Source organism: Gallinula chloropus (genome assembly GCF_964237585.1).
Source record: "Gallinula chloropus genome assembly, chromosome: 1".
In the NCBI taxonomy this organism is placed as follows: domain Eukaryota; kingdom Metazoa; phylum Chordata; class Aves; order Gruiformes; family Rallidae; genus Gallinula; species Gallinula chloropus.
In genome coordinates, this window is record NC_140085.1 from 143,762,360 (window position 1) to 143,776,438 (window position 14,079).

General features: G+C 40.7%; 1 protein-coding gene across 1 annotated transcript in view; it reads right to left on the minus strand.

The window, feature by feature from the left end:
* Positions 1-927: 927 nt before the first annotated feature.
* Positions 928-14,079, minus strand: part of REV1 (REV1 DNA directed polymerase) — a 59,420-nt gene continuing 46,268 nt past the window's right edge. The window contains exons 16-23 of the mRNA XM_084269855.1: positions 12,788-12,944; positions 12,209-12,411; positions 9,475-9,708; positions 5,485-5,593; positions 4,238-4,449; positions 3,888-4,044; positions 2,933-3,035; positions 928-1,342 (exon numbers count right to left, since the gene is read on the minus strand). Coding sequence (XP_084125981.1) covers positions 1,231-1,342; positions 2,933-3,035; positions 3,888-4,044; positions 4,238-4,449; positions 5,485-5,593; positions 9,475-9,708; positions 12,209-12,411; positions 12,788-12,944 — 1,287 coding nt within the window. The 3' untranslated portion in view covers positions 928-1,230. The remainder of the gene's footprint in view (positions 1,343-2,932; positions 3,036-3,887; positions 4,045-4,237; positions 4,450-5,484; positions 5,594-9,474; positions 9,709-12,208; positions 12,412-12,787; positions 12,945-14,079) is intronic.

The following is a 14,079-nucleotide window of genomic DNA, read 5'->3' on the forward strand; positions in this document are numbered from 1 at the left end:
GGTAGCAGAGGTGCTTCCAGCTAAGCTGATGCTGCAAAGCCTGCTCCAGGGCTGGCACCAGTTGGCATCAGGGATGGCTCTCCAGTCAGGGGGCTCACATCCCTCCAGGGCTCCATGGGGTACCTTTGGTCTCCTCCCCATCACTTCTTCAGAAAATGAAGATTTTTCTTGCAAGTTCAGTTTTCTTCTTTTCTGGTCTTCGGTCTTCGAGGCCCCCGAGCTGCCTTCCTTCACCCCATCAGGCCACGTACGACTGCACGAGGCTGGTGCACATCTGGAGAAAGGAGACTTCCCCAGTCTTTACCTGCAGAGGTGCAAGCACCCTCCTCCCTACCACGGGCACAAATAGTAGGGCTGCTCACTTCTGCTACTCACCAAACCCCATTTCGTTACGCCGCGTGAAGGAAACGCGCGGCACAGTGTTTTAAGAGTGGAACATGGCTCTACCCAGAGCAGGAGCAACGCTGAGGACTGACACACAGTGCTGCACATTTGCTACCTTACAGTGCTGCTTCTGGGTAACTCTTAACAGCTCTCCCTCTGCTCTCCTCCACCAGCACAGGTCTCCAGAGATGGCAGCACACCTGAAGACACAGAGCTCAGAGAGCAATTAGGCTTTGTCTCCCCCCCACCCCCGCCCCAACAGTGTGTGCCCCGGGAGGCCTGGCCACGCTGGAGTCTGTCTTTGAAGGCTGAAACGAAAAATAAGCTCATTTCCTTCCCTCAGCTCAACACCTGTAACGAAGGCAGCAGAGGGGAAACAAAGAGCAGCCAGGTGACCACACAGCCGCCTCCTGCGCCGCTGCGGCTGCGCCTCTATGTCACACTGTGCGGAACGAATCGGCGCCGCGGCATCAGGACGTGAACGGGGTTGGCTGGATTCAAACTGAGGCATCACAAAATAGAATCAGTACAAAAATATACATACAGTTCTTTATTAAACAACTGTAAACACTTCACTGTAAAAATCCATAAAACTTTATAAACAAACATTTTGTAAATAGATTCTATACTACAATAAAAGAATTTTAACACAATTATTTACATGCAATACTGACAAATTTGGCACTTTCTGAAAAGAAATGTACAAAACACTTTGTTGTTTAAAAAGAAATCTGAAATTATAAAAACTCAGGGCATTACTATCATGCACTTTGCAAATACCTCACAAGCACTTATGGCACAGCTAGCAGAGAGCTCCAGGCTCTCATCAAGCTCTTTACTACAAGTTCAGATAACTTTTAATGTGCTTCCGTAAGTTTGTTGTAAAACTACCTGAACATTGTCAAGAATGAAGTCAAATGCCATATTCCAAACCGATTCCACCGATGACTGCATTAACCTGCAGGGGAAAGGAAGGGGAGGGAGTAAGTGACCATCACAGAACCAGTACGCTTTGGAAATGAGATCACAACAGCAGATGATGAATGGTACCCGGTAAAGCCCAATCTCTCCAAATGCCTCAAGTCTTATCTAATGCCACTGACTGTGCTTCTTCCAAGCCCAGGGTGACAGAGCCCTGGCACAGGCTGCCCAGGGGGGTTGTGGAGTCTCCTTCTCTGGAGATATTCAAGACCCATCTGGATGCCAACCTGTGCAATATGAGCTGGGGAGCTGCTTTGACAGGTGGGTTGGACCCGATGATCTCTGGAGGTCCCTTCCAACCCCTACAGTTCTGTGATTCATCTGCCATTCGATGGCGATCTTGTGATTTGATCAGTGTCACACTAACTTCTTTTAAATGCTGGGGGGGTGTAAGCCTGCAACTCAAGCAGTGACCTTCTGCCAACCTCACACTGAGAATCAGAAATGGCAAGCTCCTAGATCCTGATCCTGATCCTTCCTCATCCCAAGACACTCATGCTACATCTTCCTTCCAATGAATACCAAGGGTGACTAGGACGTTTAAACAGCAGGTTTTGGGGTCACTACGTTGTGTTTATCGCTAAAAATGGAACCAAATCCTCACAGAGAGCTGTGAGTTACATCTACCATTCAGCTGCTACTAGAAGGAAATTAAGGAAGTGCTCAAGGACAGCAAAGCAGCTCTGTGCTCTCTAAATCCCTTGTCGATCAGCATTACAGGAGAGCAGAGGGTTCCTATGTGCTGATCTTTGCGAGTCCCAACATCAGTATCATACTGACAGCTGCCCGCCTTCCCATTCCCAGTTCCCTGTTCCCATGCTTGTAACCAGGCTTTGGAGACACACTGCCAACAGTGGGAATCTCCCGTGCACGGACCAGGGATGGGACATGGTGCTTTCTGAAGAGTTTTGTTAAGAATGTGCTATGTAGAATGCCACAAAAGGGTTAGCTGCACTGTGTGCCCTGCATCTGCTGAGGCTTAAAGACATCCCATAATACAAAAGTGCAGCAAAGGTTTTGCATCGCTGGAGTCTTTTGAGTGTCACCTAATTCTGACAGATAAAGACTTTCCAGATCCGAGACCTGGGAAGCTGAGCTCCCAGCTGCCCATCAGTCAGTAAGCAGATCCGAAATGGAGCCTGGGCCTCCTGACCCAAGGGAGGAGCAGCAGGGGCACAGTAACTACGTAACGAAAACAGGGATTTAAGAGGTGGGAGGTGAGGCAGGGTCTGCATACAGCAGGAGAATGAAATCACTGGAAACAAAGGGAACATCTAAGGTGACATGAAAACAGGATGAAGGAAAGGGGTGATGATGTCCTTTGTCTGGAAACAAAACACTTTGCAGTGAACACTACCAGATGCTACTATTACTTTTTACAAATTACCTATTTTACTGACCCAACTTCCTTCTCCCTCCCCCAATTTTGGGGGAAAAATATTTACACTCATTGATGGAATGTGCAGTAGGCTTGTGGCCTCACACCGAAGCCTCCAGTACCTAAGTGCTGACAAAACCAGTTCAAATGTCACAAGTACTAGTAAAAAATCCTAGTAAAAAAACCCACCTTTTCATGTACTTAACAACCAGATCTAACTTCTCCAAATCCTTTTCTTCTATTAGATCAGTACAATACTTCACAACCTGTAGAATGTCTTCTTCCATAGGATCTGTAATTAAAAAAATAATACACCTTTTTTATAATCACAGAATAATTGGAATGTAATAGAAAGAGATTCTGCAGTGTTGGTGCATCAGGGGCTGGTCTGACAATTGCTGTATTCCCACACCTCCTCCTGACATCACAAGTTGTGTATGTAGGAGGACTGCAGGGTCCTGAAATACCTGTCTCATACACCTCTTCTTTATTCCTCTTTACTAAGAGGAAGTAACATCCACGCTAACAGAAGCCAAAGGGAACAGAAATAGGGATTTAGGATGGAAGGGATGTTTTGAAACTCGCAGGAGAATAGTAATGTCCAGGATATGAAGGATCTCAGAGGGCAGATCTCCCAAGATACAGAGGCACTACTAATTGTGTGATGTAATGTTAAAATTCAAATCACACTTTAGCAATGGTGGTGTGTTTTTGCACTTTAGGATTCTTTCCAGCAGTTATTTTGGAAAAAAAACCCAACATTGCATTCCTTTGCCTCTAAAATATCATCTTCATAAAGCACAATTCCCTTTAAGTAACTTCCACGCTGATAGTTGCAGCTTGTGGGACAAAGTAAGAGCTTCCCACACAAGTAACACCCAGGGCCTGACAAACGAGAGAGAGCGAGCAGGCGGGTTTTCATGAGGTGAAGCAAGAAACAGGAGCTTGTAAGAACAAAGTAACAACTGAGTAGGAAGGATCAAGTTACCCCAAGACTGGAAGGCAGTCAGGCTTCAAGATTACTGTGAAAAATAACCCGTGAAGCAAAGAGCAAAGGGAGAAAGTACAAAAAGCCTACTAAATACAAATAATTAAGTTTTCCTTGTGATGCATGCAGGACCATCACTCACATGACATCCCATACCTGAAATGGTTGTAATCCATTCTTTCAACAAGGTCTTTACATCATTGAATTCAACAGCTCCAGCCAGGTTGGGTGCTTGTGGCCTGTAGGAACCAGGCTGCTCAGTCTGCAGGGCCGGGGGGCCTGAAGAGTCTGAAGTCGACGGAACTGCTTCCGGCTGCTCCAAACACAAAAGTTGGCAACGCTCAGCCTGACAAACGTGGCAACACCGTACGTATACAGACAGACAGACAGACAGAGGCAAGAGCCCAGTAAAGAATCCAAGAGGAAAAACCCAACAAGCTGCATTTGTGAACACGTCTCAAGGGATGGATGTAGCTCTACTGAAAGCTGCTACTGTTATAACTCACCTGAGCAGCTGTTCCCTCAGGTTTCAAGAAACCATCTATCAGCTTCTGTGGACTTCCAGATGTAGCCAGTGTGGTTTTGGCAGGACTACCCACGAGTTTGTTTTTCAAAGGACTCTGAATCTTTTTTCCAGGACTGACTGGATTTTTTTTCCTGATTTTTTTCTTGGTTTTCATTGTTGCATGCTTCAGGTGTAGGGGAGGATTTTTTGACCCTGAAAAAAACCCACAGGAATAGACACAGTGGTTGATACTTTTAGAATTTAGTGCTTTCCATTGAAAGGGGGACTCTGTCTTCCATAAAAATCTGTGGATTAACTGGGAGAGCATAGCCTAGGTAAAGCAACCTAACATTCACATGGCATTCCGGATATGGGCGATGTTTTAAGTATGTGAGAAGCGCTACAAGATGTCACTGTACTCAGTGGATACTCAACCACTTACAGGCCTTTCAGTGTAAAGCATTTCGGAGCCTGAATACCAGCAGCTGGTGAAAGCTGAAGGCTACTGGACGACGTGCACTGTCCCACCTAGACAGTTGCTAAGACTTCCCATGAGCAGATATCAGCAAAACCAGCAGCAAAGCAGCCCCCAATCTGCTTTTACCATCGTCTGCCAAGGAAACCGCTCTCATTCCCTCATACTAACCTACCCAAGAAATCAAGGTTTGGTTATAATACTGCAGTATTTAACTGGCAGTGAACCCAATGATATTTCATGACACAGCACGTGCACAGGGAATTATCTTATTTCTTTCTACTGACTATATACATAAAAAAACCCCCTGTCTGATCAGCCCTGAGTAAATCCATCTGACTATCAGACATATGGTGAGCTATAGGGTATCTCTAGCTGCCTGAAACCCATACCAGCAGCTCAGGGCACCATGAGAATGCTATCTGAACATAGTTTAACTAACTTCGGTTCTGAACACGTGCTACTTTAAATCACAAGACAGATCAAGTTTAGATTCCATTCAGCAAACATATGGACACGGGTAAGTTTAGTGCCACGGTCTCAATTAATTGAATTAATTACCCATTTAAGCAAAGCTAGGCATCTGTTTGCAAAACGAGACCACAGCTGGTTGTAACTGACAGTCTGTCAAAAATAAATACAGAAACTCAATCTAACACAGCATCTTCACAGTAGCTTTAGTTACATTTTCCAGTTTGTAATTAGGGCTGCATAAATCTCCTCAAATGGTAAACAACTCCTGTACAAACTAAAGTGCAACTATATGTACTCACCAAAAGCGTTAGCAGGTTGCTGCTCTGATTGCTTTTGCCTTTGATCATATGCATCTTTCAGCTCTGCTTGCAACTCAGCAGGTAGTGCAGCAAAAACCTCAGGGTCCACCTGAACAGTAACAAAAGATTCATTTGATTATTCTACCAGTGAGCAACAAGCACTGCTTGCTCTCCTCTGGATCACTCGCATCAGAAAGGTATTTACATTTTATGCCAAGCAAAAATAAATGGTAGGAACTGAAACACTGCAAAATGCATTCTATGTTTTCTTTGTCTACTTTACCTTGCAAAAAAACTCTAAACTCTTCCCTTAAATATTATTCTACATTTATTATTATTATTTTATAAAATTACCATTTATGGGCTTATAATAGAGTAACTATTCATCTCCCTTCTTCACCACTATCTTTCTTCACTTCCAGTACAGCTACAGTAACAGCACAATTGAGTTCTGGACAGGGAATTATTTGTTGCAAAGTGCCACACACTCATATGGTCAAAGTAACATTTCACCTACAACCGGTTGGTTACCTTCCCTCACCTGTGCCTGAAGCAGCGAACTAGTGACAGCCTAGTCCTGTGTTCTGAGGTTCCCAGTATGACTGGACAGTGCTTTCAGCTCACAGGCTGTAAAATCTAATTCAAAAAAGCAAACCTATGGTTTACAGGATTAAATATGCCCAGTGGGAAAGTGCCCTTCATTTCAGTGGTAAAATTTGAATGTGGACAAAAAACCCCCCACAAACCACAAACAAACAAAACATCCCACCCCCCCAAAAAACCCTCCAAACCCAAAAAACCCAACAGCTACTCCCCTACCTGACTGAAGCCCTAGTATTACTATTTTAAGGGCACAATGCAATCCCCTGCTGCTACAGAGATACTGTATTTATTACACATCTAGTATGCCCGTGTATGAAAAGTTACCTTTTATTTTCAATAGATATCTGATCTGGTTTTTAAAAGCAAAACATGTATGCTATGTCAGGGCAGTAGGCTGTGCTAGTCACAGGTATGATGTCTAAATTCTATGGATAATAAACATGAACACGCTCCCAGGGGTAAAACTCATCAATTTAACACGTTTTTTCCATTTTTAGAATTCCAGGCGCCAACACAAATTTTTCACCACACAAACTATACACTAATTAAAGGAAGAAATGGGAACAGCTCTGACCTCAATTACTGCACACATTGTGCAGAACAAAGTGCTGTAGTGGAATGCAGCCAATTAACTCCAGAGGCTCGAGTTATTTTTGAAATATACATTTAATTTAATAAAACTATTTTTAAAAGTTTACTGTTCTATGGTTAAGCATTTGAGAGACAGGAATTTGGGAGGCCCTGGATTAATACTGGGTTTTGTATATAATTCATGCAGAAATAATGTAGTAAACCGGTCGTGGTTTTGTTGTGTGTCGTCCCCCCCATCACTGCCCTATGCAAGTGTAACACGTTAAAATTTTCTTAGAAGAGCCATCGGTCAAGTTCATGTGAACGAACACTAATTAACTGGGGTTTCTACACTAATTAATAGGAGTTTTGGGTAACTTACTGTAGACCTAGAGTGTCCTAGCAGAGCTTTCACATCCATGTAACACATCCATGTTATGGAGTATCTTGATTTTATAAACTCAGGTATTACCTCACCATACAGCTATTAGTATTTTGAAGTACTGTATAAATTTCCTTAGAAGGAATCCATTCCATGTTGGGACAAGGCAAGGAGGAGGTGTAAATCTGCCACCAGTAATTAACTCCACCACTACAAACATCTTTCATTTCTAAGCACCCGTAATCTTTTTGCTGCTACAGAGATATGAAGCAGCTCTTGTACATTTTAAGATTACTTTGGAAGCTGATAGAAATGATTGCAACCTATTTGTAGTCTTCTTACAGGAGGGAGAACCTTACCCAGCAAAGGACATTTTCCACATGTTTTCCAATAAACAAATCACTATCAACCAAATAACTTGGCACCTGGTCATAAAGCCACAGTTCAGACAAAAGGGATGATGGGGTTGAAAAACAAACCTAATTAAGCTATAAAAAGATGGCAGGGCATCACTTACATTTGCTAAGTTGATGAAGCTGAAGTACTCCATCTGGAGTGGCTTGTACTGTTTCTGTACCTGAAACCTAGTCCTACTTAGCTCACTGCATCGTTTGAAAAAAGGTAATCTTACATGTGTGTATGTGCTCATACAATGTAAAGTCTCACAAAGACTTAACAATTTTAAAAAGTATCAAACTATATTTAGACAAAGATGCTATTTTTAAATTAAGTTCATGTTTGACTGTAATACAAAGAAGTTGTCCCGTATTAATGGACTGGTTTCAGCACTGTTTTTTCCCCACCAAGCCTAAGGAAGCTCTTCCTTAATAAACTATTAAACTTGGCCCTAAGTCAGGAAATGAAAACTGTGAATCTTAGTTCTCCTTTTTCAAGCTGAAAGGCTTTCAGGGGAAAATCTGGAGTGCAAGGCATAAGGCACTCTAAAACAGACAGTATGGATACCTGTGATGAATAAATAGGAAGTAGGCAGCTCTTCCTGCACTACACCTTCAAACAAAAAGGTTGCTCTGTGAAGCTGCATTTTTGGATCAAGTACCAGTGTCACAAAATGCATTAGGAGATAGAGACAGGAAAACCAGTGCACATTTGAGTGTGAAAATTAGGTATTTCTAAGACAATTTCAAGTAATGCTGCTATAAAAGACCCCAACAGTCAATTCTCAGCTACCTAATTGACAGATAAAGCATAAACACAAACTAAACTTAATTTGCAGTTAAAACTGACCCTGAAAAAGAATAGTAAGTGGTAGAACAAGGGTGGAGGGGGGTACTTTACAGCACAGCATAATTCAACACACAAGTCCAAGATAAACTCTTGCCTATGAATGAATGTACCGATGTAACTGAAAACTGTGGGGGTGAGGACATTTCATAAACTGTTTGCTCAGTGTCCCCACAGGGGAAACCCAACTTTGTGGAGTTCAGGAATAAAAAGTGACACAACTGGTTCTGAAGCAATCAACTTGAATCAAGGTGAAGACATTTCAGTTGTAGAATGAATGTTGCATCTTCCAAAAAATAATTATGCATTTATGACTGTTTAATAAAAACAGGTCAGGAATTTCTATGTAATTGTCTCTGGTTCCTTCACCAGCTAAGCAGCATTATGCCTTAGAAACAGCAACAAATCTCTCTCACTCTGATGAGGAGGTATCTCTTCATTTGAGAACAGCAGCGCAGCAACGTCAAAGTAAATAGAAAACCAGAAATACTGCTCTATTTTAGACGCTGTGTATAGAAGGTGTTGTATCTCTGAGAAACACCATCTTTGATTTTTTTTCCTTTTCCTACATCTGTTCAGCTTAATCTTGGATTGAAGGGTGAATTATCACTGGAGGGATCATTACTGCTACTTGCTCCCCCTTCAGACCTCTTTTTTGAGAAACAAGTTGGCACTTTTCCTCATCATGGGCATATTGTATATGAACTCATTTAAAAATTACAGAGGTATGCACCATCTTTAGCCATGCCTGCCTTGCTCCCAGGAATGCAGTATAAACAAGAAGCTAGTAGAGGTTGGGTTTACACCATCAAAACATCCACTTAATCGGAGTGAGTCTCCTGTGACTAGCTAAGCAGATTTTAGGACTGCTTCAGACTGGTGGTGCAGTGTAACTTAGCTGCAATGCAGAAAAAAGGCTATTTACACACTGGATTGCAAAACAAAGTGTAAATGAGGTTGTACATTAAACAAGAGCAAAAATGTAAGCACGACTGTGACTATAAATCTTTAATAAATACTATCATACTACGGTTGTAATAAATCAAATTACATTTAAAAACCACAGATTTTTAAAGATATTGAAGGACCATAAATAATGTAGTGGATTCCAGTAATGCTGTCTCAAGAAAAAGCTGTTAACTCTTCTTGCTGGTGGGAAGTTGATGTTTATTGATACCATGCAAACATCCTACCTGTGAGAAAGCTGGCAAGGCTATCACGTTAATTCCCATATTGGTGTTTGGTTCTTGCAGCTCTGGTATTTGTAGGAGCACTGTTCCAACGGGTTGTGACAGAACCGTGGTGCTACATCCATTTATGGGCTCTTTTCTGCTATCTCCACAGTTGTCTCCTTGCTGAATGGTGTATATTTGCTCTACTTGCTCTCGGAGATCAGGTGGCAGAGCTTCTAGCACAGACTTGTCTAGCTACAAATACAGAAAAGCTTTTAGATTTTTCTGAGGAAAATAAGAGAGTTAATTTTGCTCAAAAATTAGTTCTACAGTTCTTGAATTTTGGGAAAGAAAAACCCATTAATTTTAATCTGTATGCAAACATATTTAGGAACCTGACACTCTGCAGCAGCAAAATGCAAAACTGCTCAGTTTTATCTTTTCACAGTGCTCAGTGCTCTCATCACAAATCAGAGACCAGGTTTCCTCTACAGCTACCTAATGATAAGGAAATCCAAATTTTGAGTTCAAATTATATAGTTGATATGAACACTAAACTGGTGTCTATTACAAAGCAGTATGCAATTAGTTTCTTTCTTTATATAGTTCTAGGATACATGCTATTAATTTACTTTACCAGTACCACATATGTTTGCATACTGTCAGGCTCTTGTCAAAGATGTTGATAATGAAATAAGCTTTAGATTCAAATTTCTGCTTGCCATAATTAGTACTTACCATCAATTATCAACTTGAAACAACTGCAATGACCTCTCAGTACCTAGAAGTGCTGCGTACAATGACAGCTGCTCAAGTGACAGAATGAATGTAACTGACAGGCAGATTTAATGCATCATGCTTTACAAGTAATGTTTGAGGAGAACTATGTAGATAAATGCCAGCATTTGCCTGTAAGATCTGCTAAATTAGACTCCACAGCAGTGTTAGAAACTTTACCTTTAAGAAGAAAACGTAGAGTTTATGACCAGATTCTGGATATACAGAGAAAAACTATAAATAAGATACCTGGCTTACGATAACTGAGAGGTTTTGGTGCAAGCTGACTGTATTATCACTATCTTCATTTATTCATTCTACATTCTGCTCATGTTCCCTCGTTCGTAATATGCTACATATATACCTCTATAAACATCTCCTGGAAATCCTGGGGGTAAAATATCTTGCTGCTGCTTTCCTAGCACACAACTCACAGACAACAGTACGGGACTAACTTTCACCTCTCCTTCCCTGTACCAAATTCCATACTATATTCTATATTATAATGTTGTTATAAAGCAGAATGAAAGATAAGCATGCTGTGCCATAAGGCCACCAAAGCTTTAGGAACTCTACTGCACAGTTGGTGCGTTTTCTGCTTGTTCATACACATTCCTCCTATAGGAGAATGTCAGTACATGGAGCTTTTTTCTCAGCCAAGTTGCTTTTAGATCCTGAGCTAGCTTGGGTATTGCATTATGGAAAAACAGTTTTTCTGCCAAAAGCATAATTGGCTTCTGAAAGTGTATAAATATTTGGGAAAGCTGTTAACAGAACATCAACAAATGCTTTTCCAGATTTACATTACAGAAATCACAATGACAGATTTTTACAGAAAAGCATGTAAATCTGCTTACACCTAAGACACCTACAGTATTCAGTGCACCTTGCTCATAGCACCTTATTACACAAGTCTGTTGGAATAACGTCTGAGTTGGAAATTAGGAGGCTCTTCCTTTCTTAACACAACCGCCTCCCTCCCCAAATCCCAGAGAAATATTTTACTTAAATAAAGATTGTCCTCCTCTCATGTAAAAGGTGACATTCTGCACAAACGTTAACTGGACATCTTGGCTTCAATATTATTTGAAGAAAATTTGAAAAAATGACCCCAACACAGGCAGATGAACAATAAAATCTACAAACATTCTTTTAGACAGAAACTTAAGAGCCCAGCCACTGTAAAAATTTAAGAGGGTAGGTGTAAGATGTGCTGCCGTTCAGTTCCTTCTGACTAAAGCCTGAAGATACATTTGTAGTGTAATTTGAAGGCTGGTGTAGAATAAATGACTTTAAGAAATTATGTGGAGAAGACTACCACTTATCATTTACTGGGATCTGTGGCCAAGAACATTGCTGCTGTAAAGAGGGATGGAAGGCATGTAGAAGTTCTGTCTTCACGAAAATGACACAGAGCACTTGTCAAAATTCTTCTTGAGCCACTCATTAGCGATTATGCTAATTGGAAATAATTTTTAAGAACTAACATAAGGAAAGGGATTTACAAATCTGTATCATAACATAATCAGATAAAGAATGAGTATTAGCTATAGAATGTGTCTATTTTCTCTGATGGAACTTTTCCTGAAGTTTATTTTGTGGGTTTTTTTAATAATGAGGCTTTGGGCTTTGGTTGCGAAAGGTGGAAGGTAACGTGTTCAGTATTTCATCCACCGTATCTTTTCCATTCCTGGCAGCTGATGGGAAGGGAAATAGATACTGGAAAATTAATTTTCTTTCCTTTGAAAAAAATATAGTATTTTTTGAGTTAGTCTACAAATGACTGCTTTTTAAACATCCTTTTATGAAGGTAAAACAGTTTTGCATCAATAAGAGTTTCTCATGATGCACTGTACTGCATTAGAGCTCTTTTTATTTAAGAAAAGTGCAATGCAGCCTTTTTTGCTTTATCCAAGACAGAGAAACAATCCCAAGTTATTACAATGCACTGTAGATGTTTCATGTTCTCAGGTTTTACCTGGGAAGGAGACGGAACCTCGATACTCAAATTCAGCCTGGATTTTACGCTGATAGGAGAATGCACACCATTCCATTTGACAGCTGACTCGGTGTTGTTAACATTAGAATTGAGACCAGACGTGAGATGGGTACCGCGAGGTGGAAGGAAAGTGCAAGTTCTTGAATCAGAAGATATTTCAAGGTCCATAGCAGCCACAAATACTATACAGAGGAAAACAAAATACACAGTGATCAACAGTTAAAAATACTCTGAAGATTCAAGGTACAGCGAAAGTAATTTCCAGAGAGAGGGAGAAAGCGGCTATGTGGTGCTCAGCTCTTGTCTGGGGCGAAACCACGACAATTTGCTGTATAGTTTATATAATATATATACTAATTATAACATGTCCTATTTTAAATCACCTTTTGCTACTATTTACTTTTAAAAATGATTGGAGCAATCTTTTACAAAGTTTAATTTGTAGCATTCTCACTTGGAGCAGCAAAATCCGCTCTCGCAGAGCGGTACGAGGTCATCTACGTGGGAGCCCTTCAGAACTGGCCAGTACCACAGACGCAGAGCCCGATGCCTACTGACCTTCCTTCCGCTCCTCTTCTGAGCTCTTCTTTGCTTTCTGGACGTGGAAAAGGTCGATAACCGAATGTGATCCGCCAGGTAAGTGTCCCGACTGTACTGCTGAGCAAGCCGAGGTGCTTTTTCTGATGGGAACTAACTGTTGTACCTGAATTCCAACCTGAGTTCAAAATATGAACATATTCTTTTCGTGAAGTTAAAAACAATAAATTAAAAAATCTGTAATTCTTTCATAATAGCATTGCCTGCTCTGAAATTGGCTGCCTGTTGGCTGTTGGGTGGGGGAGAGAATGAATAAAAGTATGTTGAAATACACACAAATAGCCACTAAAAACATCCCAAACAAACCCCAGGATTATCCACAATCTAACAAGTAAGAAATTACAACGACAAAACCATTTTAACTTCTGTGATATAGAAAAGTGCTGTCAATCATAAAACAATGTGTTTATTATGAAATTTCTTAAGACACTAACAAACGCCAAAGCAATGACCAAGAAGTGATCAGTATTAAGTCTGTCTACCTGTCCAAGAAAGGAATGTTTTTCCTGAGGACAATCTATACTAAACCCATCATTTCAGTCCACAAATAGGAAAAATAATGTAATTTCATTTCTAGATATGGTTCTCACAAAGTCTCAATGGATGAAAGCACGTTGGTGAAAGTAGTCTTTGTCAGATGAGGTGTTCCTCATTTTGAAGGACACTCTCACATTTCATTTGCTTGTGAACTTCAAAGGAGTTCAAAAACTGTGCCCGACTAAGACTGCACTGATACACTGTGCAAGTTTACTGGTAATCCTCCATAATCATTAAGAAAAAAGACAGTAAGGGAATTGAAGCTCGAAAAAGACAGGGAGAGGATGACAAATATTTCCTCAACTCCCAGAAGAAACCCAACCTATGGAGCTGACTTTGCAAGGCAACATTATGAATCAAAAACCTTACATGTAGATGACCAATAAATGCAGGTTTTAGAAAGCCTCTGCGCTCCAATGGCTGATGCCACTCCTGGCTCTAAGACTTGCAGTCTAGAGCAAAAACTCCTCTGCTCTGTATTGGATTTGTCATTATAAGCAGTATTTGTATTGCTTTCTTAACCAAGTAAAGTTTCTAGAAGAGTCTAAGACAGAATGAAATGTACACATTGTAACAGAACTGCAGAATATAGTCTGATTTTGCAACCTCAGGCTATTTAAAATTGTGGATTAATCCATACCACAATAAAATTTTCTTTTTTTACATTTATTGCTTTGTAATCATGTTTCTGCAAAGGTAATAATCCAAAACATAAT